The sequence below is a fragment of the Odontesthes bonariensis genome, chromosome 18, assembly GCF_027942865.1.
Source record: "Odontesthes bonariensis isolate fOdoBon6 chromosome 18, fOdoBon6.hap1, whole genome shotgun sequence".
NCBI lineage: Eukaryota > Metazoa > Chordata > Actinopteri > Atheriniformes > Atherinopsidae > Odontesthes > Odontesthes bonariensis.
In genome coordinates this window covers 768550-794431 of record NC_134523.1, presented here as the reverse complement: position 1 = coordinate 794431, position 25882 = coordinate 768550, and the positions used below count along the sequence as shown (strand labels likewise).

General features: G+C 45.5%; 3 protein-coding genes across 5 annotated transcripts; 1 reads left to right on the top strand and 2 right to left on the bottom strand.

Moving 5' to 3' along the window:
• Positions 1-1621: 1621 nt before the first annotated feature.
• cdca8 (cell division cycle associated 8) lies at positions 1622-13703 on the bottom strand. The gene is made up of 11 exons (XM_075449610.1): positions 13571-13703; positions 13264-13356; positions 10544-10672; positions 10373-10413; positions 9090-9165; positions 8951-9015; positions 8788-8870; positions 8617-8715; positions 2717-2846; positions 2483-2569; positions 1622-2403 (listed from the first exon to the last, which is right to left on the bottom strand). The coding sequence occupies exons 2-11, from the start codon at positions 13352-13354 to the stop codon at positions 2368-2370; spliced, it is 837 nt and encodes a 278-aa protein (XP_075305725.1). The 5' UTR covers positions 13355-13356; positions 13571-13703; the 3' UTR covers positions 1622-2367.
• Positions 13704-14312: 609 nt separating this feature from the next.
• Positions 14313-23013, top strand: airim (AFG2 interacting ribosome maturation factor). 3 transcript variants are annotated; one of them, XR_012767095.1, is made up of 5 exons: positions 14313-14728; positions 15636-15815; positions 18443-18561; positions 20152-21197; positions 21675-23013. XR_012767095.1 is itself a non-coding variant. In XM_075449416.1 (4 exons), the coding sequence occupies exons 1-4, from the start codon at positions 14460-14462 to the stop codon at positions 20190-20192; spliced, it is 609 nt and encodes a 202-aa protein (XP_075305531.1). In that variant the 5' UTR covers positions 14313-14459; the 3' UTR covers positions 20193-21344. The 3 variants fall into 3 exon arrangements, 1 of the variants encoding a protein (XP_075305531.1); XR_012767096.1 differs by having other exon boundaries at positions 21672-23013; XM_075449416.1 differs by lacking the exon at positions 21675-23013 and having other exon boundaries at positions 20152-21344.
• On the bottom strand, positions 20240-21344 carry cldn35 (claudin 35). Its single transcript, XM_075449415.1, has one exon. It carries the CDS (start codon positions 21230-21232, stop codon positions 20552-20554), a length of 681 nt encoding a protein of 226 aa, XP_075305530.1. The 5' UTR covers positions 21233-21344; the 3' UTR covers positions 20240-20551.
• Positions 23014-25882: the final 2869 nt, after the last annotated feature.

The following is a 25882-nucleotide window of genomic DNA, read 5'->3' as shown; positions in this document are numbered from 1 at the left end:
CATTTCTGACCCGTGAATTATAAAAACATTTAAACAGCAGAAAAAAGTTCAGTTTTTTTCCCTTTCAATATAATTAATTCAGAAGTAATTACTTCACATTTATATAATAGCAATAATAAACCTTTATTATGTAAAAGAAAACTGTTGGTCCAACTAACAAAAGTGAAAAAAAGTGTAATCCTGAAAACTGGTGATTGTCTTTTTGTATTGTGTAACAAAAAATACATGATAAAACATGTATTGAACTGAGTTGAATAGATAAATAACAGGTGGTTTCATCATACTAAATAGATTTTGGATTTAAAATTAAATTAAGTTGCTTTATTTTGGGGTTTGGTAGGACAAAGGGGAGTAAACACAATGTTAAGACCGCACAAAGGGTTAAAAACATGTCAGCAGAACTTTATATCATAATACTGTAATAATGAGGGTTAAAGTCGCTCAGAAAACAGCAAAAAAATGGAAAAAGTTCAGCCTGAAACTCTTCTGCAGCAAAGCTTCCACAGGGAGATGCTGCCACCTGCTGGACACCGAGCAGCAGTGCAGCTGAGGGACAGATTTATAATGTTTGGAAGGATTCCACATTATCAATTATATTTATCAGAGATCTGCTGATGGCTTCCTGTTAAATACAGAACTAAATATAAAGTTATTGGTGTACAGTCCCTAACCAGCAGCCTGTCACAGAGACACATCTTTGTTCCCATTTCTTTAGCTGCATGTGTGAAAAACAGCAAAGATAACACAGTGTGACAGACAGAAAACAGGATTTCTGCAGCAACAAGGTGATTCCCAAAGAGCTGTTAGCTGGAAACTTGGCATATCTCAGCATGTTGTGCAGTGTGTCCTTAAAACATTTGAGGAAACTGGACAAGTGGAGGACAGAAGAAGAAGAGTCAGGCCTAAAGAACTATCTACAGCAGCTGTTACCATGGAAACATCTGCAGATATTCACCTTAAAGCTGCTCAGAACTGAACTAACTCTGGTTCTGCCTCAGATTCTGGGTTTATGTTCATGTTGGAACATGTTTCAGTGAATCTCTGCAGCTGTTACCATGGAAACATCTGCAGATATTCACTTTAAAGCTGCTCAGAACTGAACTAACTCTGGTTCTGACTCAGATTCTGGGTTTATGTTCATGTTGGAACATGTTTCAGTGAATCTCTGCAGCTGTTACCATGGAAACATCTGCAGATATTCACTTTAAAGCTGCTCAGAACTGAACTAACTCTGGTTCTGCCTCAGATTCTGGGTTTATGTTCATGTTGGAACATGTTTCAGTGAATCTCTGCAGCTGTTACCATGGAAACATCTGCAGATATTCACTTTAAAGCTGCTCAGAACTGAACTAACTCTGGTTCTGCCTCAGATTCTGGGTTTATGTTCATGTTGGAACATGTTTCAGTGAATCTCTGCAGCTGTTACCATGGAAACATCTGCAGATATTCACTTTAAAGCTGCTCAGAACTGAACTAACTCTGGTTCTGCCTCAGATTCTGGGTTTATGTTCATGTTGGAACATGTTTCAGTGAATCTCTGCAGCTGTTACCATGGAAACATCTGCAGATATTCACCTTAAAGCTGCTCAGAACTGAACTAACTCTGGTTCTGCCTCAGATTCTGGGTTTATGTTCATGTTGGAACATGTTTCAGTGAATCTCTGCAGCTGTTACCATGGAAACATCTGCAGATATTCACTTTAAAGCTGCTCAGAACTGAACTAACTCTGGTTCTGCCTCCTGCTTTTATTTAAATATAAAGAAATGAGGCTGATCAGGAGCCCTGAACAGAGCTGCAGACTCACCTCTGAACCTTAAATAACTCAGATGTTCTCTGGTGGATGAATCATTTGGCCTCATTTGGTTTCATTGTAAAATTTATTTTTGCTTCTTTTCTGATGGATCAATGACTGATGCAAAGAATTTAACTGTTTCTGGTGTAGAAACATGTACAGACACATGGAGGATTGCAAAGTTCAGCATCAACAGAAAGAAAACAGAAATGTTTCAGTTGGAAACAGGAAGTGATGATACAGAAACAAACAGTCCAACGGGCCTTTAAGCCTCATCCATCCCACATCTGGTCCAACATCTGGTCCCACATCCATCCATCCGCCCCGTAAAACCAGACAACGTTCAAGTGCTTCTTCCTCTCAGAAGAAATCATTTCAGCTCCGAAACAGACTTCATTTCATGTTTTTAGTTAGAAATGAAGGTCCAGTCAGCGCCGACCGTTCAGAATCCTTTTAAAGACGCTTAAAGGATCAGAACCAGTGAACAACAAATGATAAAATCTCTAAAAAACAACCATAAAAAAACAGGGAAAGTTTAAAGGTAAAGAGCGGCGTGCAGCCGGGGCGTTCGGGGTCACTCCGACGTCCCGCACAGAGAGGTGAGGCGGTTCTGTGGGGAAGGAGAAACACCATCAGAACCATCAGAACCAGCGCCGGCTGCAGCGTGAAGCGGAGGGGCGGCGGCTTACCTGCAGCAGGCGGATGCTCCTCAGAGCCGTCTCGTCCAGCAGAGAAAGGTCCACAGAGTCCATCTGGCTGGCCAGCAGCTGGACGCTCTGCAACACAAGATACGGCCTTTAGCTTAGCTTAGCTTACAGCCGTTAGCTCGTAGCCTTTAGGTTAGCTGGCAGCCTTTAGCTGGCAGCCTTTAGCTCGGCCCAGAGTTCTGCACCAAGCCCACACATCAGACACGACGGACTCACCTCTCCGTTACCCATGGGGACGTTGATGACGATGTCCTCCCCTCCTGCTGCGATGGGAGAGCCGTTGACCGAGATGCTGTAGACCCTCTCTTTGTGGCGAGGAATTCTCACTGAGGGGGTCTGAGGAAGTCTGAGGACATGAAGTCAGAGCGGTGAGCGACAAGAAGCATCAAGCTGCTCTTCTTCTTCACTGAATCCAAACTGAGAGGAACTCTGAACTCCTGAGGACACAACGGCTGTGTTCCAAACCGCATACTTCTCCTACTACTCATACTAACTTTCTGAGTTAGTATGCGAGTTTGATTACTAGATTCTCCTAAATGTTGGGTATGCATCATGAGGTTACTACTCATACTCAAACTACCCAAGATGCAACGTAACGTGACGTCGCCGATCGTCATTTCCTGTCAAAACGGCAGTTTCAAGCTAGCTACAACGAGGGTAGCTTCACTTCCTGTTTTCAAAACAAAAGCACCAATTGTATGGTAATGGCTTTCCCTATGATAAAAGGCAACGGGTATTTTATTTTGTGAAAATAACAGGAAGTGCGTTGCTCACTGCGGCTAGCTTTAGTAGCGCCGAATTCGTGGGAACAAAATTGTAAACAGCCGGTATTTTGTCAGGTTTTCAACACGTTGGGGATCTAAACGACTACTTTCTCTCCTGAAAATGTTTCAAATGTTGCTAAAGTTTACAGAGTTTAGAGCTTAAGGGAAATCAGCTTCAGGCCGGCTGATTTCGGCTCGGGCAGGAGCCAAATGCATTGTGGGTAAACGCTCTGCATACTGTCTGATCGATGAGTATGTAGTATGTAGTATGCAGTATGCAGTATGTAGTATGCAGTATGCAGTATGTAGAATGTAGCATGTAGTATGTAATATGCAGCATGTAGAATGCAGCATGTAGAATGCAGCATGTAGAATGCAGCATGTAGAATGCAGCATGTAGAATGCAGCATGTAGAATGCAGCATGTAGAATGTAGAATGTAGCATGTAGAATGTAATATGTAGCATGTAGCATGCAGTATGTAATATGTAGAATGCAGTATGTAGAATGCAGTATGTAATATGTAGAATGTAGCATGTAGAATGCAGTATGTAATATGTAGCATGTAGAATGCAGTATGTAATATGTAGAATGTAGCATGTAGAATGTAATATGTAGCATGTAGCATGCAGTATGTAATATGTAGAATGTAGCATGTAGAATGCAGTATGTAATATGTAGCATGTAGAATGCAGTATGTAATATGTAGAATGTAGCATGTAGAATGTAATATGTAGCATGTAGCATGCAGTATGTAATATGTAGAATGCAGTATGTAATATGTAGAATGTAGTAAGTAGCATGTAGCATGCAGTATGTAATATGTAGAATGTAGTATGTAGCATGTAGAATGCAGCATGTAGAATGCAGTATGTAATATGTAGAATGTAGTATGTAGCATATAGTATGTAGCATGTAGAATGCAGTATGTAATATGTAGCATGTAGAATGCAGTATGTAATATGTAGAATGTAGTATGTAGCATGTAGTATGTAGCATGTAGAATGCAGTATGTAATATGTAGCATGTAGCATGTTGAATGCAGTATGTAATATGTAGAATGTAGTATGTAGCATGTAGCATGTAGAATGCAGTATGTAATATGTAGCATGTAGCATGTAGAATGCAGTATGTAATATGTAGCATGTAGAATGCAGTATGTAATATGTAGAATGTAGTATGTAGTATGTAGCATGTTGAATGCAGTATGTAATATGTAGAATGCAGTATGTAGCATGTAGCATGTAGAATGCAGTATGTAGAATGCAGTATGTAGAATGCAGTATGTAATATGTAGAATGTAGTATGTAGTATGTAGCATGTAGAATGCAGTATGTAATATGTAGCATGTAGCATGTAGAATGCAGTATGTAATATGTAGAATGTAGTATGTAGCATGTAGTATGTAGCATGTAGAATGTAATATGTAGCATGTAGCATGCAGTATGTAATATGTAGAATGCAGTATGTAGAATGCAGTATGTAATATGTAGAATGTAGTATGTAGCATGTAGTATGCAGCATGTAGAATGCAGTATGTAATATGTAGAATGTAGTATGTAGCATGTAGCATGCAGTATGTAATATGTAGAATGTAGTATGTAGCATGTAGAATGCAGCATGTAGAATGCAGTATGTAATATGTAGAATGTAGTATGTAGCATGTAGTATGTAGCATGTAGAATGCAGTATGTAATATGTAGAATGCAGTATGTAGAATGCAGTATGTAATATGTAGAATGTAGTATGTAGCATGTAGTATGCAGCATGTAGAATGCAGTATGTAATATGTAGAATGTAGTATGTAGCATGTAGCATGTAGAATGCAGTATGTAATATGTAGCATGTAGCATGTAGAATGCAGTATGTAATATGTAGAATGTAGTATGTAGCATGTAGTATGTAGCATGTAGAATGCAGTATGTAATATGTAGCATGTAGCATGTTGAATGCAGTATGTAATATGTAGAATGTAGTATGTAGCATGTAGCATGTAGAATGCAGTATGTAATATGTAGAATGTAGTATGTAATATGTAGCATGTAGCATGTAGAATGCAGTATGTAATATGTAGAATGTAGTATGTAGTATGTAGCATGTAGAATGCAGTATGTAATATGTAGAATGTAGTATGTAGTATGTAGCATGTAGAATGCAGTATGTAATATGTAGAATGTAGTATGTAGTATGTAGCATGTAGAATGCAGTATGTAATATGTAGAATGTAGTATGTAGTATGTAGCATGTTGAATGCAGTATGTAATATGTAGAATGTAGTATGTAGCATGTAGAATGCAGTATGTAATATGTAGCATGTAGCATGTAGAATGCAGTATGTAATATGTAGAATGTAGCATGTAGTATGTAGCACGTAGAATGCAGTATGTAATATGTAGCATGTAGCATGTTGAATGCAGTATGTAATATGTAGAATGTAGTATGTAGCATGTAGTATGTAGCATGTAGAATGCAGTATGTAATATGTAGAATGTAGTATGTAGCATGTAGCATGTAGAATGCAGTATGTAATATGTAGAATGTAGTATGTAGCATGTAGAATGCAGTATGTAATATGTAGCATGTAGAATGCAGTATGTAATATGTAGCATGTAGAATGCAGTATGTAATATGTAGCATGTAGAATGCAGTATGTAATATGTAGAATGCAGTATGTAGAATGCAGTATGTAATATGTAGAATGCAGTATGTAGAATGCAGTATGTAATATGTAGAATGTAGTATGTAGCATGTAGTATGCAGCATGTAGAATGCAGTATGTAATATGTAGAATGTAGTATGTAGCATGTAGCATGTAGAATGCAGTATGTAATATGTAGCATGTAGAATGCAGTATGTAATATGTAGAATGTAGTATGTAGCATGTAGAATGCAGTATGTAATATGTAGCATGTAGCATGTAGAATGCAGTATGTAATATGTAGAATGTAGTATGTAATATGTAGCATGTAGCATGTAGAATGCAGTATGTAATATGTAGAATGTAGTATGTAGTATGTAGCATGTAGAATGCAGTATGTAATATGTAGCATGTAGCATGTTGAATGCAGTATGTAATATGTAGAATGTAGTATGTAGCATGTAGAATGCAGTATGTAATATGTAGCATGTAGCATGTAGAATGCAGTATGTAATATGTAGAATGTAGTATGTAGCATGTAGTATGTAGCATGTAGAATGCAGTATGTAATATGTAGCATGTAGCATGTTGAATGCAGTATGTAATATGTAGAATGTAGTATGTAGCATGTAGTATGTAGCATGTAGAATGCAGTATGTAATATGTAGTATGTAGCATGTAGAATGCAGTATGTAATATGTAGAATGTAGTATGTAGCATGTAGCATGTAGAATGCAGTATGTAATATGTAGAATGCAGTATGTAGCATGTAGAATGCAGCATGTAGCATGTAGAATGCAGTATGTAATATGTAGCATGTAGTATGTAGCATGTAGCATGTAGCATGTAGAATGCAGTATGTAATATGTAGCATGTAGTATGTAGCATGTAGAATGCACTATGTAGTATGCAGTATGTAATATGTAGCATGTAGCATGCAGTATGTAATATGTAGAATGTAGTATGTAGCATGTAGTATGTAGCATGTAGAATGCAGTATGTAATATGTAGAATGCAGTATGTAGAATGCAGTATGTAATATGTAGAATGTAGTATGTAGCATGTAGTATGTAGTATGTAATATGTAGCACGTAGCATGTAGAATGCAGCATGTAGAATGCAGTATGTAATATGTAGAATGTAGTATGTAGCATGTAGTATGTAGCATGTAGAATGCAGTATGTAATATGTAGCATGTAGCATGTAGAATGCAGTATGTAATATGTAGAATGTAGTATGTAGCATGTAGTATGTAGCATGTAGAATGCAGTGTGTAATATGTAGAATGCAGTATGTAGCATGTAGCATGTAGAATGCAGTATGTAATATGTAGAATGCAGTATGTAGCATGTAGCATGTAGAATGCAGCATGTAATATGTAGAATGTAGAATGTAATATGTAGAATGTAGCATGTAGCATGTAGAATGCAGTATGTAATATGTAGAATGTAGTATGTAGCATGCAGTATGTAATATGTAGAATGTAGTATGTAGCATGTAGAATGCAGCATGTAGAATGCAGTATGTAATATGTAGAATGCAGTATGTAGAATGCAGTATGTAATATGTAGAATGTAGTATGTAGCATGTAGTATGCAGCATGTAGAATGCAGTATGTAATATGTAGAATGTAGTATGTAGCATGTAGCATGTAGAATGCAGTATGTAATATGTAGAATGTAGTATGTAGCATGCAGTATGTAATATGTAGAATGTAGTATGTAGCATGTAGAATGCAGTATGTAATATGTAGAATGTAGTATGTAGCATGTAGAATGCAGTATGTAATATGTAGCATGTAGCATGTAGAATGCAGTATGTAATATGTAGAATGTAGTATGTAGCATGTAGTATGTAGCATGTAGAATGCAGTATGTAATATGTAGCATGTAGCATGTTGAATGCAGTATGTAATATGTAGAATGTAGTATGTAGCATGTAGCATGCAGTATGTAATATGTAGCATGTAGCATGTAGAATGCAGTATGTAATATGTAGAATGTAGTATGTAATATGTAGCATGTAGCATGTAGAATGCAGTATGTAATATGTAGAATGTAGTATGTAGAATGTAGTATGTAGCATGTAGTATGTAGCATGTAGTATGTAGCATGTAGTATGTAGCATGTAGTATGTAGCATGTAGTATGTAGCATGTAGTATGTAGCATGTAATATGTAGAATGCAGTATGTAGCATGTAGCATGTAGAATGCAGCATGTAATATGTAGAATGTAATATGTAGAATGTAGTATGTAGCATGTAGAATGCAGCATGTAATATGTAGAATGTAATATGTAGAATGTAGTATGTAGCATGTAGAATGCTGTATGTAATATGTAGAATGCAGTATGTAGCATGTAGAATGCAGCATGTAATATGTAGAATGTAATATGTAGAATGTAGTATGTAGCATGTAGAATGCTGTATGTAATATGTAGAATGCAGTACGTAGCATGTAGCATGTAGAATGCAGTATGTAATATGTAGAATGCAGTATGTAGCATGTAGCATGTAGTATGTAGCATGTAGAATGCACTATGTAGTATGCAGCATGTAGTATGTAGAATGCAGTATGCAGTATGCAGTATGCAGTATGTAGTATTGAACCCAGCCAAACTGAGCTCCAGAGGACATAAACTCTGTGTCGTGCAGCTGCAGGAGTGAACATTTAGAGCACAGAACCCCGGCCCCGTCAGAACCCGGGTCGGACTCACCTGGGGTCGAAGCGTGGCGTGATGAGCGGCGTGGAGCCCATCAGCAGGGAGGAGTCCATCAGGCCCCTGGCAGGAGTGACCAGAGGCTTCCTGTTGGACCTGAACCAGAGACACACGTCAGCACCTCATCGCTGCACCGGAGGACCGAAGGTCCCGGAGGACCCAACTCACCGCCTGATGGTGGCGCTCTGCTTGCTGACCGTCAGCGCCTTGGCCCTCTTGGATGTGGTCGGGGGCTTCTTGCTCGCTCTGCCCTGAAACGCCAGAAGAAGAAGCAGCTGCCAACATGTTCCACTGAAGCCTCGACAGAAAAGAAATTAAACTCAGCCCGTACCCGCCGTGTGGTGCTGGGGGTGTTCTCCTCGTCCGCCGCCTTGGCTCCGCCCTTCTTCCTGGTGGCTGCTGGTGGGACAGAACGCGCCGAGTCAGCGTTTGGTTTCAAGTCACTTAAGAGGAAAAACTGCAGGACATACTTTTCTTGACTGATTTCAGGAGGACGGCGTGGTCCTCGGCGACGATGCTCTCCACGATGGCCGCCTCGGCTTCCCTCTGTGGGGAAACAAAAAGTTAGAGCGGCTCAGAGACCCTGGAGCCGTCAGACGGACGCTCAAATCAAATCAAACTTTATTTATATAGCACCTCTCATACTAAAAAGCAGCAGAAAGTGCTTTACACAATAAAATCAATAATCGAATCAATTCATGCATAAACTCACACCAGTGATCCCCATGAGGAAAAGGGTTAGCCTAACCCCATAGATATTTAAAATAATGGATGAATAGATAAAACAAAAATAAATTATATATATATATATATATATATAATATATAAATAAAATAATAAATAAATAGATATTTTAAATAATGGATGAATAGATAAAACAAAAATAAATTTTATATATATATATATATAAATAAAATATATAAATAAAATATATAAATAAATATATATTTTAAATAATGGATGAATAGATAAAAGTAAACAAAAACAAACCATAAATAATATATATAAAATAATAAATAAATATTTTAAAATAATGGATGAATAGATAAAAGTAAACAAAACAAACAAACATATAATATATATATAAAAATAATAAATAAATGTAATAAAATTCAGCTGTAAGCTAAGCTAAAAAGCTAGGTCTTGAGCCTCTTTTTAAAAACATCAACATTCTCTGCGGCCCTGAGCTTCTGCGGCAGGCTGTTCCACAGACGAGGTCCTTAATAGTGGAACGACGTCTCACCATACGTTTTTGTTCCAACTTTAGGAACAACTAAAAGGCCGGTACCAGAGGACCTCAGTGTCCGTGAGGGCTCATAATTTAAAAGCAGATCAGACATAAGAAGGCCCAAGACCATTAAGACATTTATAAACAACTAATGGCGCTATTGCGTGTTTCCACTAGCACGCAGTACCTGCAACCGGGTAGACTTTTGGTATCACCTCAGCCCTGGACCCAAGCGAGCCGAAGCGTTACTAAAACGTGACGTCAGCCGACTGCCTTCCACTGATTGGCCGATGAGTGTCGTCACTTTTCAATACCGTTTTGTCTGGCGGGCAGGAGTCTTCTCTGGCCTGACAAAAAGCCACAGGGCGAGCAGCAACACGCGCAGCCGTGTTACGACGACCCCGCCCACGTCCAGGAGGCACAAAGTGATACTCAGTTGTAAGGGAAACACAACCACACCGAGCCGTGCTAGTGGGAAAGCGCCATAAAAGAACCTTAAAATAAATCCTGAAACGCTCGGCTCACCTTTACGCTGTCCACGCCAGCGGCCTGCGGTCTGTCAGCCTCTGCAGACACAGACGGGAAGATTATTCAAACCGCCTCCACGCCGTGGCAACAACAGACCCATCTGTGTGTGTGTGTGTGTGTGTGTGTGTGTGTGTGTGTGTGTGTGTGTGTGTGTGTGCGTGCGCTCACTGCAGTGCTCCAGCCAGTTTGCCTGCCGCACAGCTTTGGGCAGCTTGATCAGCGCCATGTTGTAGCTGTTGTCCACATCTTTGAGCAGCTGGTTGAGCTTCTCCTTCAGCTGCCCCACCCGGGTCTTCACTGTGGGGACAAAGTTTAACACGAGTTTAACCACCAGCCGGAGGAGTTTTACCTCCCTGGTTTTACTTCTTTACACTCAAACATGATAAATTGGAGTAAAACAGCACAGAAAGATCTGTGGAACGGGCTGCTGGGATGTTAAAGTCGTACATCAGACACGCTGCAACAGGATTCTCTGTAACGTGACCTCATCACGCCGTCCCAGATCGCATCCCACAGCACAGGCTCGTGTTACTGTTAAAGCGGAACTCCGGGGCATTTGAAGCGTGTTTCCATTGCTAGAGGTTGTCAAATACTGCCAGTAGGACACAGAGAGATGCGTATCTGCGCTCCCTGTGTGAAGATCGCTCTGTCCGCACACCCTGTGATGCGAGGCTAATACGTGGTGGCTAAGGGGCAAGCGCTAACCCTTCCACGTAAAACAACAACTTGCACACTGCAGAAACGTCACACCACTTTATAACCCATCCGACAATAAAGTCACAAGCCTTACCATCAAAACCATATGCATGGTTCTCACATTACTGGCATGGGGACGTTACAAAACAACTTTATAAACAGCATGTCACTCACCGGCTGGTTGTAGGCTCGCGCATGTGAAAGCCCAAAAGAGTCGATGGAGAATAATCCCATATACAAAACAATTATCTTCTCTAGAAAAACTGCGTTCAAGTATTTAAAACATTACAACAATACATGCCCAGTAATATTGTGACGTTTCTGCAGTGTGCAAGTTGTTTTACGTGGAAGGGTTAGCGCTTGCCCCTTAGCCACCACGTATTAGCCTCGCATGACAGGCTGTGCGGACAGAGCGATCTCCACACAGGGAGCGCAGATCTGGACCTCTCTGTGTCCTACTAGCAGTATTTGACAACCTCTAGCAATGGAAACGCGCTTCAAATGCCCCGGAGTTCCCCTTTAAACAGGGAGAGCACGGGGGCAGGAGGGGGGCATGGGCGCCGTCCCGCTGCTCGTGACCCAGAAATGGTTCAAACGTTCTCAAGTCCTTCAGGAGAGAAGAGGCTCGTTTGAGCAGCTGTCAGGCAACATCTGTGTGTTTCAAACCCAATTCAGACTCATTTAATGCTAAGCATAGTGAAATAAATTTGCTAAACAGCGGTTAGATGACGTGTGTCACACTCCAGGTGTTAAACACTTCACACGCATCACATGACCATGAAGCCAACGTGTGCACGTTGTGTTTGCAACACAACAAGAAGTCCTGACTGGATTATTTTTATTTTTATTGTTATGAGCTATATGCTAAATTAAATAACCTCTAATATATAGTGAAGTGAAATCTATTTATATAGCACTTTTCAGCAACAAGGCGGGGGGGGGGGGGGGGGGGGGGACTACGACTGGACAGGGATAGTTTGTGTAAATCTAGCCAGGTCCACCTCTGCATTCAGTTAAAGTTACCTTTTTCCTCTTTAGCTTAGAGCTGTTCAGTGAATCTCATTTTAATCTGGAATCTGAGTTCCTACGATGAAACCAACACGATTAGTCTGATATCTAAAACATTTAAAACGCCACCAGAGCAGAAGCAAACCTATAGCCGACCTCCTGCCTATATGAGCCAATCACAGCTCCGCTGCAAGCTTCCTGATGAAGTTTGGACGTGACATGAGGACAGATCTGCAGGAGCGGGCGTGGAGACGGAGCCCAAAGAGCTGGCGTCATCATCTGTTGTGTGCAAACACTTTGGACTCAGGGCGAGTGAAGTTAGGAACAGATCAGCTGCAGAGCTGCTGAAGCGTCTGAAAACAAACTAAAATAATCCTGAGAAACAATCAGCATCTCAGTACTGATCAAAATAACTGGTGATTATTATATTATATAACTGTGGGATGCAGCAGGGACATGTGAACAGGAATGAGCACAGGGGCCTGTTGAAGAGGTCCATCAGCCCCCTGGAGCTCCAGGACAGCTTCAGCTGTTATTGTCCAGAGTCCAGACTAAACATGGAGAAGCAGCATTTAGCTGTTCTGCTGCAAACAAGTGGAACAAACTGCCAGTGGAGATTAAACTTTCACCAAATGGAGACATTTTTAAATACAGGGTAAAAACATTTCTGTTCTCATGTGTCTATGCAGGAAATCTGCACGATATCTTTGAACTTATCTGGACTGTTGCTGGTTTTTAAATTCATTTAAATGATTTTATTTGTTTCTCTTTATATTATTTTATGTATTTTAATGCTTCTTCCACTCCCTGCTGCCATGTTTTTATTTTATGTAAAGCACTTTGAATTGTTCTGTACATGAAATGTGCTGTATAAATACATTTGATTTGATACCGGGAATGGACTCAGAATCAAAGTTTTAAGGTTCACAACCTTCTGTGGTGCCGTTTTATAGCAGGTGTAAACACAGTGTAAACATATGCAAACACGATGTAAACACGGTGTAAACACATGGGACACCTTATATCTACTCTGAAATAACTTGAAGATGTAATCTGAAAAATTCTAAGCTTTCTGTGCTGTTCCCTCAATGTTAAAACATCTTTCATCCACGAGAATTCACCGTTAACAGAACATGTAACGTAAAGCATTGTTCAGGGTCGTAAACGTCAGGACGCCTGTTTACCTTCGCTGTCGAAATCTTCCAGAAAAGCTTCCAGCTTCGCGGACTTTGGGTTGTTCTTCCGCTGCCTGGTGGTCCTCTTCCTTGGAGCCATGTCTGCACGGACACGGAAAAAAACAATGTGTTCACACAAACATGAACCATCGGGGTGACGAAGCTACAGACATTAGCAGCTAACAGTTAGCCTGTTGGCGTAGTCACGCGCAGGTCCCGCGCTCTTATTCATCATAAAGTCACTTTTAAATCCTTTAAATTAGTTCATACTTTTACTTTAATCGTGCTGGCGTGTGTTTAATAATCAATTTATTACCTGACACGGTTTTCTTCTACGTCCTTCTGCGACTCTCCCTCCTTTCACAAAGCCGTTTTCAAATATCCGCGCGGGGAGGGACCAACGACGTCAGCCAATGAGAACGCACGTTCTTCTTCTTCTTGTAATTTATTACAAGTTAGCATCCGTAATGTTGCATTACCGCCGGGTGTGGAGCGTCGATGAAGGAGTGACAAAATTGAATTAAATTAAAAAAAAAAGAAAATAAATAGACAAATAAATGCACAATTCATTAAATAAAAAATACACTTAGAACGCACGTTTACCATACGTCACGAAAAAAAACTGTTCTGGCCACATCGGATGTTGCATTCCTGGTCAACTGGGAATTTGTAATTTTAATCGCCACCTAGAAAAAAACATGAAATATAAAAAAGCCGAAAGAAATCGAATTTCAAAGTTTCTCATACAGTTAACATTTTTGCATAATCTCCCAAAAAAAGCAACCAAGATTATAAAATATTTCTTTTTTTATTCTTGATCAAGTATAACATTGGACATGTTACTTTTTACACAAATCTGTGTTCTTAATTAAGTCAATTATATAAGTTCTGACCACTGAACGTGAATATGATCGTTATTAGTGGTAAATCAATAAAAGCAAACCTCTTTGTTTTCCTCTGTGTGTGAAAAAAGTTCAGAGTGAAGGGAAGGCTCCGACCTCCAACTTTTAAGGTACGCAAAGGCATCTGACGTCAGTGTTTACATCAGGTGACCGGAAGCGAGTTCAGGCAACATGGCAGAACTGTGCGGCAGCGTGGAGAGAGTCACCTCCAGCGGGTTTAAAGCGATTTAAAAGCGATTTAAAGCCGCGTTAACGCTCAGTGTGAAGGTAAAGAGCATCACAGCTTCCCCCGGGGCCTCTGAGATGTCCAACCCGGCGCTCAGCTGCCTCCACCAGGCGCTGCGGAGAGGCTTCCACACGCTGAGCACCAACCGGGAGGTGTGGGGCGGCGCTGTGGCGGAGTGCGGCCCGCTGCTGGAGTCTCTGGGGAACCTGGCGGAGCAGATGAGGGCTCTGTCCGGCGTGCACATCTCCAGCACGCCGCTCAGAGACTTCCCGGAGCTGCAGGAGCGGCTGCAGTTCAAGCTGCTGCAGGCCGCCGACACGGTGCTGGAGAAGCTCAACCACCACATGTGAGTGACACATACAGTGGCTGATGATGATTAAAACACCTGCTGCGGGCCCCCAAGAACAAGAGAAAAACTTATTTCACATTCAAGGGAATTTCTGACTAAATGTCAATAAAAAGTTAATCTTTATTTTATTTCAAAGCTCTGTTCCAGTAAAGCTGCTGGTGGAGATGAGTTGGACCTGAGCAGGGGTGGAGCAGTGATTTTTTTTTTTTTTAAATGTGGGGGTGTTACAGGGCGCCACATCAAGCCCATAGACACGAAGCTGAAGTTGTCTTCCGATTAGCAAATTAAATGGATGGGCATAAAGGGCCATTTTACTGCTTTTTTTTGTATTCTCATCACCCTAAACTAGGTCCTGTATGGAAACTATAATAGTTAGACTGCTCAAATCTGGATGGAATTATTCTAAAGAGGGTACAGAGTCTTTAAAACACATTTTATGTCGGTGCACTACAAGGGTGGGCAAACCGTTAATATAATACATCCATGGGGCAAACAGGTTTACCTTTGGAAAATTGGGGGGCGCAAATCATCTGAAATCAGTGTGTTCCACATCGGTAGGCAAAAGAACTTCAGGTCACAAGAAATCATAAGTGCATTTCCTTCCAAAACCAAACAGCTAAGAGTATAACTAGTGCTAGAGTAAGTGCGGTAAGTCAGGTACCGAGATAAATGGGAAGATCATTTAGGAAACAAAGACAGTTTAGGAAACAAATCGGTGCGTAAGGAGCTGGGAGGAAACAGGTGATGTCCTCAGAGGGCGGATCTGAGTATTGTTTGATGTCAATAGAAAACATTCTGCGTGTTACACACAGCAGAAGAAGAAGAAAGAACTAAAGAAATCAGCAACAGAGGAGCTCAGCTCAGCTGCTGAGTGACGTCAGTAACCAGCTGTCTGCCTCCTCAGGTGGCGCCTGCAGTCGGTCAGAGACGCCGTCAGTAACCAGCTGTCGGCGCTGCTGCAGCTGTATCAGCAGGACGCTGAAGGTTTGGGCCTGCCGGCTGCGACCGAGCGATCCGCCGCCGTCCCGTCCGTCGCCGACATGCTGGAGTGGCTTCAGGACGCCGAGCGCCACTACAGACAACAGTATCCTTCCTGCTGACCTGTGCGTGTTGGTGCTGCTGCGTGTTGGTGCTGCTGCGTGTTGGTGCTGCTGCGTGTTGGTGCTGCTGCGTGTTGGTGCTGCTGCGTGTTGGTGCTGCTGCGTGTTGGTGCTGCTGCGTGTTGGTGCTGCTGCGTGTTGGTGCTGCTGCGTGTTGGTGCTGCTGCGTGTTGGTGCTGCTGCGTGTTGGTGCTGCTGCGCGTTGGTGCTGCTGCGTGTTGGTGCTGCTGCGCGTTGGTGCTGCTGCGCGTTGGTGCTGCTGCGTGTTGGTGCTGCTGCGTGTTGGTGCCGCGGCGTGTTGGTGCTGCTGCGTGTTGGTGCCGCTGCGTGTTGGTGCTGCTGCGTGTTTGTGCTGCTGCGTGTTGATGCTGCGTGTTGGTGCTGCGTGTTGGTGCTGCTGCGTGTTGGTGCTGCTGCGTGTTGGTGCTGCTGCGTGTTGGTGCTGCTGCGTGTTGGTGCTGCGGCGTGTTGGTGCTGCTGCGTGTTGATGCTGCGTGTTGCTGCTGCGTGTTGGTGCTGCTGCGTGTTGGTGCTGCTGCGTGTTGGTGCTGCTGCGTGTTGGTGCTGCGGCGTGTTGGTGCTGCGGCGTGTTGGTGCTGCGGCGTGTTGGTGCCGCTGCGTGTTGGTGCCGCTGCGTGTTGGTGCCGCTGCGTGTTGGTGCCGCTGCGTGTTGGTGCCGCTGCGTGTTGGTGCCGCAGCGTGTTGGTGCCGCTGCGTGTTGGTGCCGCTGCGTGTTGGTGCCGCTGCGTGTTGGTGCCGCTGCGTGTTGGTGCCGCTGCGTGTTGGTGCTGCGGCGTGTTGGTGCTGCTGCGTGTTGGTGCTGCTGCGTGTTGGTGCTGCTGCGTGTTGGTGCTGCTGCGTGTTGGTGCTGCTGCGTGTTGGTGCTGCGGCGTGTTGGTGCTGCGGCGTGTTGGTGCTGCTGCGTGTTGGTGCTGCTGCGTGTTGATGCTGCGGCGTGTTGGTGCTGCGGCGTGTTGCTGCTGCGTGTTGGTGCTGCTGCGTGTTGGTGCTGCGGCGTGTTTGTGCTGCTGCGTGTTGGTGCTGCTGCGTGTTGGTGCTGCTGCGTGTTGGTGCTGCTGCGGCGTGTTCGTGCTGCGGCGTGTTCGTGCTGCGGCGTGTTCGTGCTGCGGCGTGTTCGTGCTGCGGCGTGTTCGTGCTGCGGCGTGTTCGTGCTGCGGCGTGTTTGTGCTGCTGCGTGTTTGTGCTGCTGCGTGTTGGTGCCGCTGCGTGTTGGTGCCGCTGCGTGTTGGTGCCGCTGCGTGTTGGTGCCGCTGCGTGTTGGTGCCGCGGCGTGTTGGTGCCGCTGCGTGTTGGTGCTGCTGCGTGTTGGTGCCGCTGCGTGTTGGTGCTGCTGCGTGTTGGTGCCGCTGCGTGTTGGTGCCGCTGCGTGTTGGTGCTGCGGCGTGTTGGTGCTGCTGCGTGTTGGTGCTGCTGCGTGTTGGTGCTGCTGCGTGTTGGTGCTGCTGCGTGTTGGTGCTGCTGCGTGTTGGTGCTGCTGCGTGTTGGTGCTGCTGCGTGTTGGTGCTGCGTGTTGGTGCTGCTGCGTGTTGGTGCTGCTGCGTGTTGGTGCTGCGGCGTGTTGGTGCTGCTGCGTGTTGGTGCTGCTGCGTGTTGGTGCTGCTGCGTGTTGATGCTGCTGCGTGTTGGTGCTGCGGCGTGTTGATGCTGCTGCGTGTTGGTGCTGCTGCGTGTTGATGCTGCTGCGTGTTGGTGCTGCTGCGTGTTGGTGCTGCTGCGTGTTGGTGCTGCTGCGTGTTGGTGCTGCTGCGTGTTGGTGCTGCTGCGGCGTGTTCGTGCTGCGGCGTGTTCGTGCTGCGGCGTGTTCGTGCTGCGGCGTGTTCGTGCTGCGGCGTGTTCGTGCTGCGGCGTGTTCGTGCTGCTGCGTGTTCGTGCTGCTGCGTGTTTGTGCTGCTGCGTGTTGGTGCTGCTGCGTGTTTGTGCTGCTGCGTGTTGATGCTGCGTGTTGGTGCTGCTGCGTGTTGGTGCTGCTGCGTGTTGGTGCTGCGGCGTGTTGGTGCTGCGGCGTGTTGGTGCCGCTGCGTGTTGGTGCTGCGGCGTGTTCGTGCTGCTGCGTGTTGGTGCTGCTGCGTGTTGGTGCTGCGTGTTGGTGCTGCTGCGTGTTGGTGCCGCTGCGTGTTGGTGCCGCTGCGTGTTGGTGCTGCGTGTTTGTGCTGCGTGTTTGTGCTGCTGCGTGTTGGTGCTGCTGCGTGTTGGTGCTGCGTGTTGGTGCTGCTGCGTGTTGGTGCTGCTGCGTGTTGGTGCTGCTGCGTGTTGGTGCTGCTGCGTGTTGGTGCTGCTGCGTGTTGGTGCTGCGGCGTGTTGGTGCTGCTGCGTGTTGGTGCTGCTGCGTGTTGGTGCCGCTGCGTGTTGGTGCCGCTGCGTGTTGGTGCCGCTGCGTGTTGGTGCCGCTGCGTGTTGGTGCTGCTGCGTGTTGGTGCTGCGGCGTGTTGGTGCTGCTGCGTGTTTGTGCTGCGGCGTGTTGGTGCTGTTGCGTGTTGGTGCTGCTGCGTGTTGGTGCTGCGTGTTGGTGCTGCGTGTTGGTGCTGCGTGTTGGTGCTGCTGCGTGTTCGTGCTGCGGCGTGTTGGTGTTTGTCCTGAGTTCAGAGGTCAGATTCCTGCGCAGGAAAGCGCTGCTGCAGACGCTGAGGCCGGACCAGCTGTCGCTGCTGGAATCTGTTCCCAGCAGGTGGAAGTCTCTGGAGTCTCCGGATGCCGAGCAGCGAATCACAGGTGAGATCAGAAACGGGTGTAAACTCTGCAGATTTGTCCTTTTAAACCTAATAAAGCTTTGTTTTATTACCGTTTCCTTTCACCTTTTCTTCCCTTCCGAACCTCAGAGAAAGAATCCGACTGAATTTAAATTTAAATGATTTAAACCCAAACCAGGAGGGGAAGTGAGCTCATTTAAAGCTTTTTCACCTGGAAAAGCTCCTTAAAGTTAATCTGGTTTCTCTGATTCAGTAAGTCAGCTGCAGTTAGAACAGACGCTGAGACGCCATCACAGCAGAAACATCTGCTGAACATCTGGAACAAAGAGCTGACCTTTTTTCACTTTATTTTATTGGTCGTCAGGATTTAGACTGAAACATTTCAGTGTTTTACGTCAGGTTTTGTGTTTTTATTAACTCCTGTTAAAGTGTTTAACCCTTAACGCCTATTGTTGCATATATGCTACAAACCGTTTGACTCAATCAACCAGCTGAGATAGCCTCTTTATTCCCCCAATGCCGGCTAGTCCATATTCACTACGGACCCAGGAACCTTTATATAAATAAATATGTTAAAAAAAAAAGGGAGAATAAAAAAACATTGTTTTTTCCCTGTTATATTACTGTGTTGTTGTTATCTTATTATTGACCATTATGTCTGTTGTTGCAAATAAGCAACATACCAAAATTTCTATTTATTTTTTGTGCAAAAGTGAAATTAATAATCTCAGCATTATTTACCATCTACTTAAAAACGTGTTTTGTGTGTTTTAGCCTTTAAAGGGGTAGTTCGCCATTTTGCACATTAAGCCCTGTTTGGGGGTATTCTGGGATGAGTTAGAGATGTTCTGATCACAATTTGGACATTTGGTGCTGAACAGAGCATTTAGGTATCCACTGCTGCAGCCCCCCCACCTTTGCATTGAGTCAATGACCACTCAAGCAAACAATCATAAAACGGCATTAAACTTTCGTTTGAAAAGACATGGAACTCACCGTGTGGTCTGTGGTGGACAGCGATACGTTGGCTCGAAAATCACCGCGAAATACGCTTCCAGAGAAGTTATATTACCATTATTGTCCGTCTTCATTGATTTGTATTGTACACAAACAACGCACTATCGCCACCTAGTGGCTGGATGTCTTGCTGCTGCTATTCAACGGTGTCCGGAAAAATAGGTCCACCAAATGCTAAAACAACTGTTAGAAGGCCCATTTCGCTGCGATTTTCGGGTCAATTTATCGCTGTCCACCACTGACCACACGGTGAGTTCCATGTCTTTTCAAACGAAAGTTTAATGCTGTTTTATGATTGTTTGCTTGAGTGGTCATTGACTCAATGCAAAGGTGGGGGGGCTGCAGCAGTGGATACCTAAATGCTCCGTTCAGCACCAAATGTCCAAATTGTGATCAGAACATCTATAATTCACCCCAGACTACCTAAAAACAGGGCTTAATGTGCAAAATGGCGAACTTCCCCTTTAATGGCTAAAACACACAAAACACGTTTTTATATACAGCGATATAAATTCAGGCGTTAAGGGGTTAAAGACATTTGGAAAATCTAAAAGATGTTTTTTTTAAAATCAGTAAACTTTCTGTGTTCCTCCAGATATTCAGTGCAGAGTTTCCTTCTTCATGCAGTCGCAGTGAAGCCTGTGAAAGGGGGAGGAGCTAAACTGAAAAGGAGGAGGGGCTAAAGTGGATTCAGAGCTGAACCTGAACTACAGGTGAAGAGGACGACAGCTTTTAAACACTCCTGATCAAACTTTATTTAACATTTCAACACAAACGCAGTCGCAGCTTCATCATCATCATCAGAGGAAGAATTCACTGCAGAAACACACAGCTGCTGCTGACAGTAAAGGCAGCGCGCTCCCTTCAGGTGCTGCTGTAAATCACAGCGCTACGAAACGCTGAAGACAAACATGACAGAGATAAAAAAAAAAACAGAAAATATTTAGATTTCAACCTGTTGATAACTCAGAGGAGAACCTAGGCCCCGCCCCCTCCTACACATACTCCTTCAGCGGGAGGCTGTTGGAGCTGATGGGCTTCGGCGGGTCCGCCGGCGAGTTGGCGAAGCTCCGCCCCACGTAGCCCCGGCGGTAGCGGCCGTCGCGCTCCATCAGCGGGCAGGTGCTGCACAGCACGGCGCCGCTGATCATCAGGATGACGGCGGCGGCCCAGCCCAGGTAGATGGCCTGGCCCAGCTCCCGCTTGTGCATGGTGGGCACGTTGGGGTTGTAGAAGTCCTGGATGACGGTGTTGGCGGTCCAGGACACGGGGATCAGGACGCACAGGCCCGTGAGGATGAACAGCACGCCGCCCGCCAGCGCGATGCCCGCCTTGGCGCGGCGGTCGTCGCCGGCGCAGGTGGTGCACTTCATGCCGCAGCAGGACACGGTGCAGGACAGCCAGCCCAGGAAGATGGCCACGCACATCAGGGCGCGCGCCGCCTGCACGTCGGGCGGCAGCGCCAGCATGGAGTCGTACGTCTTGCACTGCATGTGGCCGGTGGTCTGGTACACGCAGTTCATCCAGATGCCCTCCCACTTCACCTCCGACGTCAGGATGTTGTTCCCGATGAACGCCGACACCTTCCACTGCGGCAGCGCCGTGACGGCGATGGCCATGATCCAGCCCGTCACCGCGCAGGTGAAGCTGATCAGCTGCATGCCCGTGTTCACCATGGCAACGGCTTCTTCTTCTGCTGTCTCCTGAGGTGTGAGCGCTCCTCTGCCCGCTCTTCTTCTTCTTCTTCTCTTCCTGTTTACGCGCTACTCTCTCCTACAGTCCTTCCCTTAAAGTGTCAGCAGCCATCTTCTTCTTCTTCTCTTCTCTCCCAACATCTGCTCGTTGTTTCATCAGATAACCTCCAGCTCACTTTCTCCTCTCTTTTCCCGACCGACTCGCTGAAGCTGAGCGGGCGCCTGGCGGTCCGCAGACCCGGGTCGGAGGGTTTGGGCCCAGACAAACGGACGGGTCTGAGCTCCTGGTTCTGAGGAGCTTTAGTCTGCCCCAGCCTCGGCCTCGGGCTGGTGTTGCCTTACTCAGACGGGTCAGACTGAACCCGATACGCCGGCTGCCAGCGTATCCTGTCACAAATAAACCCGTTTTTTTTCACCTCAGCAGAAATCCGGCTGAGAATCACAGAAGCGTCCGGGCCGAGTTCCCCGAACACAAAGCCAACCTTTCGGCTCGGATGAAGCAGCAGAGCTGCTCGTTCACGGCGAGCGGCGCCGGGTTCTGCGCCTCCACGAGGACGCTTCAGCCTCCTCCAGCAGCAGCTCAAACGGGTCGGTCCGGTTCCAGGACGGGCAGAAACAACAAATCAGGAGCTGCCCCGAGCAGCAGTGAACCCCAGCAGAGGGGGAGGAGCCAACAAAGACACGGCGGGGGGCCTCTTCAGTGGGATTACACCCTCAGAACCCTCAGAACCGCTCAGCCGCTCAGAAACCGGCCGCTCAGAGCAGCACACAGACGCCAACAGGTGGAAACATGGCCGCCTCAGATCAGCGTCCAGCAGCTGAAACCCGACTCATCAGCCGGAGGATCTGAGAGCAGCGGGCTCGTGAATTAAACATCACGACATCGAGAGCCGCAGCTCGGGTTTCCTTTCTGCCGAGGCCGACGCTCTCCGTGGTAACCGTGGCCATGGCAACCAGCCGGGACACAGGAAGCGGGGATAACGGTGAGACCCCCGTGGGTTTGTTTCAGCTGCTCGTAGAACTGTGAAGGTGCTGTTCAGCTCCTGATGGGTCCGGTTTAAGGTTCTGTTTGTGGTTCTGGAGGGAAAGCCAAAGACCCCTCGGTCCCACACGGGGCCCGTTTGGATCAGACAGCAGCTTTCAAACCGGATTATTCTCTGTGGATGCAGCTCGAGGGGCTTCTTCTTCTTCTTCCTCTGAAAAGAGCAGGAAGTCTCCGGCTTGGTTTCCGGGGTCCTACTGATCCGTACCGAGCTGAAACCAAAGAGCAGCAGGCACATCTGGCTGTAGAACATCTGGCTGCAGAACATCTGGCTGCAGGCACATCTGGCTGCAGAACATCTGGCTGCAGAACATCTGGCTGCAGAACATCTGGCTGCAGGCACATCTGGCTGCAGAACATCTGGCTGCAGAACATCTGGCTGCAGGCACATCTGGCTGCAGAACATCTGGCTGCAGAACATCTGGCTGCAGGCACATCTGGCTGCAGAACATCTGGCAGCAGGCACATCTGGCAGCAGAACATCTGGCTGCAGAACATCTGGCTGTAGAACATCTGGCTGCAGGCACATCTGGCTGTAGAACATCTGGCTGCAGGCACATCTGGCTGTAGAACATCTGGCAGCAGAACATCTGGCAGCAGAACATCTGGCAGCAGAACATCTGGCTGCAGGTGGTGGCGACTCGTCATCACGTCGGCAGCTTTGCTGCCTCCAGACTTTAATTCTGATGCGTTTCCTGGTTAAATAAAGTTTTACATCAAAGTTTCGTGTGACTCGTCTGGTTTAAGTGTCGATAAAGACGATTTAATTTCTCATTTATTTAATTTGGGACTTCGACCCTGAAACCAGACTCAGGACATGCAGCCCTCACCCATCATTCATCTCAAGGTGTTTCACCTTCAGTGTGCTGCAACCTCAGCCGACAGGTGAGCTCAGGTCAGCTGCTGCAGTGATGTCAGAAACACCAAAACTCTGTTAAAATCCAACATCTATTCTGTATGATGAAACCACCTGTTATTTATCTATTCAACTCAATTCTATACATTTTTTATCATGTATTTTTTGTTACACAATACAAAAAGACAATCACCAGTTTTCAGGATTTTTATTTATTTTTTTAACCACAAACCAACTGTCAGTTGGACCAACAGTTTTCTTGTTTTCTCAGTTTTCTTTTTCATAATAAAGGTTTATTATTGCTATTATATACAGTGGGGTGCAAAAGTTTGGGCAGCCTTGTTGATTTTCCTGATTTACCTTTATAAAGCATTGATAAAAAAAATTCCGTTTAATATATCATATAGGGGACAAACACAGTGATATTTGAGAAGTGAAATGAAGTTTATATGATTTACAGAAAGTGTGCAATAAACTTTTGCACCCCACATAAACAAAAATAAAGTGTGACTTTTTCTAATGATGGGGTCCCTTTAGGAAGTCATAACATTTCAAGTTGGAAAAAGACAGTTTAAGGTATTTTTTCTACAGCTAAACATGGTGGTGGCTCACTTTGGACCCGCAGGACAACAGGAGGGTTAAACAGGACAACAGGGGGGTTAAACAGGACAACAGGGGGGTTAAACAGGACAACAGGAGGGTTAAATAGGACAACAGGGGGGTTAAACAGGACAACAGGAGGGTTAAACAGGACAACAGGAGGGTTAAACAGGACAACAGGAGGGTTAAACAGGACAACAGGAGGGTTAAACAGGACAACAGGAGGGTTAAACAAGACAACAGGAGGGTTAAACAAGACAACAGGGGGGTTAAACAGGACAACAGGAGGGTTAAACAAGACAACAGGAGGGTTAAACAAGACAACAGGAGGGTTAAACAGGACAACGGGAGGGTTAAACAAGACAACAGGGGGGTTAAACAGGACAACAGGAGGGTTAAACAGGACAACAGGAGGGTTAAACAAGACAACAGGAGGGTTAAACAGGACAACAGGAGGGTTAAACAGGACAACAGGAGGGTTAAACAGGACAACAGGAGGGTTAAACAGGACAACAGGAGGGTTAAACAAGACAACAGGAGGGTTAAACAAGACAACAGGGGGGTTAAACAGGACAACAGGAGGGTTAAACAGGACAACAGGAGGGTTAAACAGGACAACAGGGGGGTTAAACAGGACAACAGGAGGGTTAAACAGGACAACAGGAGGGTTAAACAGGACAACAGGAGGGTTAAACAGGACAACAGGAGGGTTTTACAGGACAACAGGGGGGTTAAACAGGACAACAGGGGGGTTAAACAGGACAACAGGAGGGTTAAACAGGACAACAGGGGGGTTAAACAGGACAACAGGAGGGTTAAACAGGACAACAGGGGGGTTAAACAGGACAACAGGGGGGTTAAACAGGACAACAGGAGGGTTAAACAGGACAACAGGAGGGTTAAACAGGAGGGTTAAACAGGACAACAGGACAACAGGGGGGTTAAACAGGACAACAGGAGGGTTAAACAGGACAACAGGGAGGTTAAACAGGACAACAGGGGGGTTAAACAGGACAACAGGGGGGTTAAACAGGACAACAGGAGGGTTAAACAGGACAACAGGGGGGTTAAACAGGACAACAGGAGGGTTAAACAGGACAACAGGACAACAGGGGGGTTAAACAGGACAACAGGAGGGTTAAACAGGACAACAGGACAACAGGGGGGTTAAACAGAACAACAGGAGGGTTAAACAGGACAACAGGACAACAGGGGGGTTAAACAGGACAACAGGAGGGTTAAACAGGACAACAGGACAACAGGGGGGTTAAACAGAACAACAGGAGGGTTAAACAGGACAACAGGACAACAGGGGGGTTAAACAGGACAACAGGAGGGTTAAACAGGACAACAGGGAGGTTAAACAGGACAACAGGAGGGTTAAACAGGACAACAGGGGGGTTAAACAGGACAACAGGAGGGTTAAACAGGACAACAGGAGGGTTAAACAGGACAACAGGAGGGTTAAACAGGACAACAGGACAACAGGGGGGTTAAACAGGACAACAGGAGGGTTAAACAGGACAACAGGAGGGTTAAACAGGACAACAGGGGGGTTAAACAGGACAACAGGACAACAGGGGGGTTAAACAGGACAACAGGAGGGTTAAACAGGACAACAGGAGGGTTAAACAGGACAACAGGACAACAGGGGGGTTAAACAGGACAACAGGGGGGTTAAACAGGACAACAGGGGGGTTAAACAGGACAACAGGGGGGTTAAACAGGACAACAGGAGGGTTAAACAGGACAACAGGAGGGTTAAACAGGACAACAGGAGGGTTAAACAGGACAACAGGACAACAGGGGGGTTAAACAGGACAACAGGAGGGTTAAACAGGACAACAGGAGGGTTAAACAGGACAACAGGGAGGTTAAACAGGACAACAGGGGGGTTAAACAGGACAACAGGAGGGTTAAACAGGACAACAGGAGGGTTAAACAAGACAACAGGAGGGTTAAACAAGACAACAGGAGGGTTAAACAGGACAACAGGGGGTTAAACAGGACAACAGGGGGGTTAAACAAGACAACAGGAGGGTTAAACAGGACAACAGGGGGGTTAAACAAGACAACAGGAGGGTTAAACAGGACAACAGGGGGGTTAAACAGGACAACAGGAGGGTTAAACAGG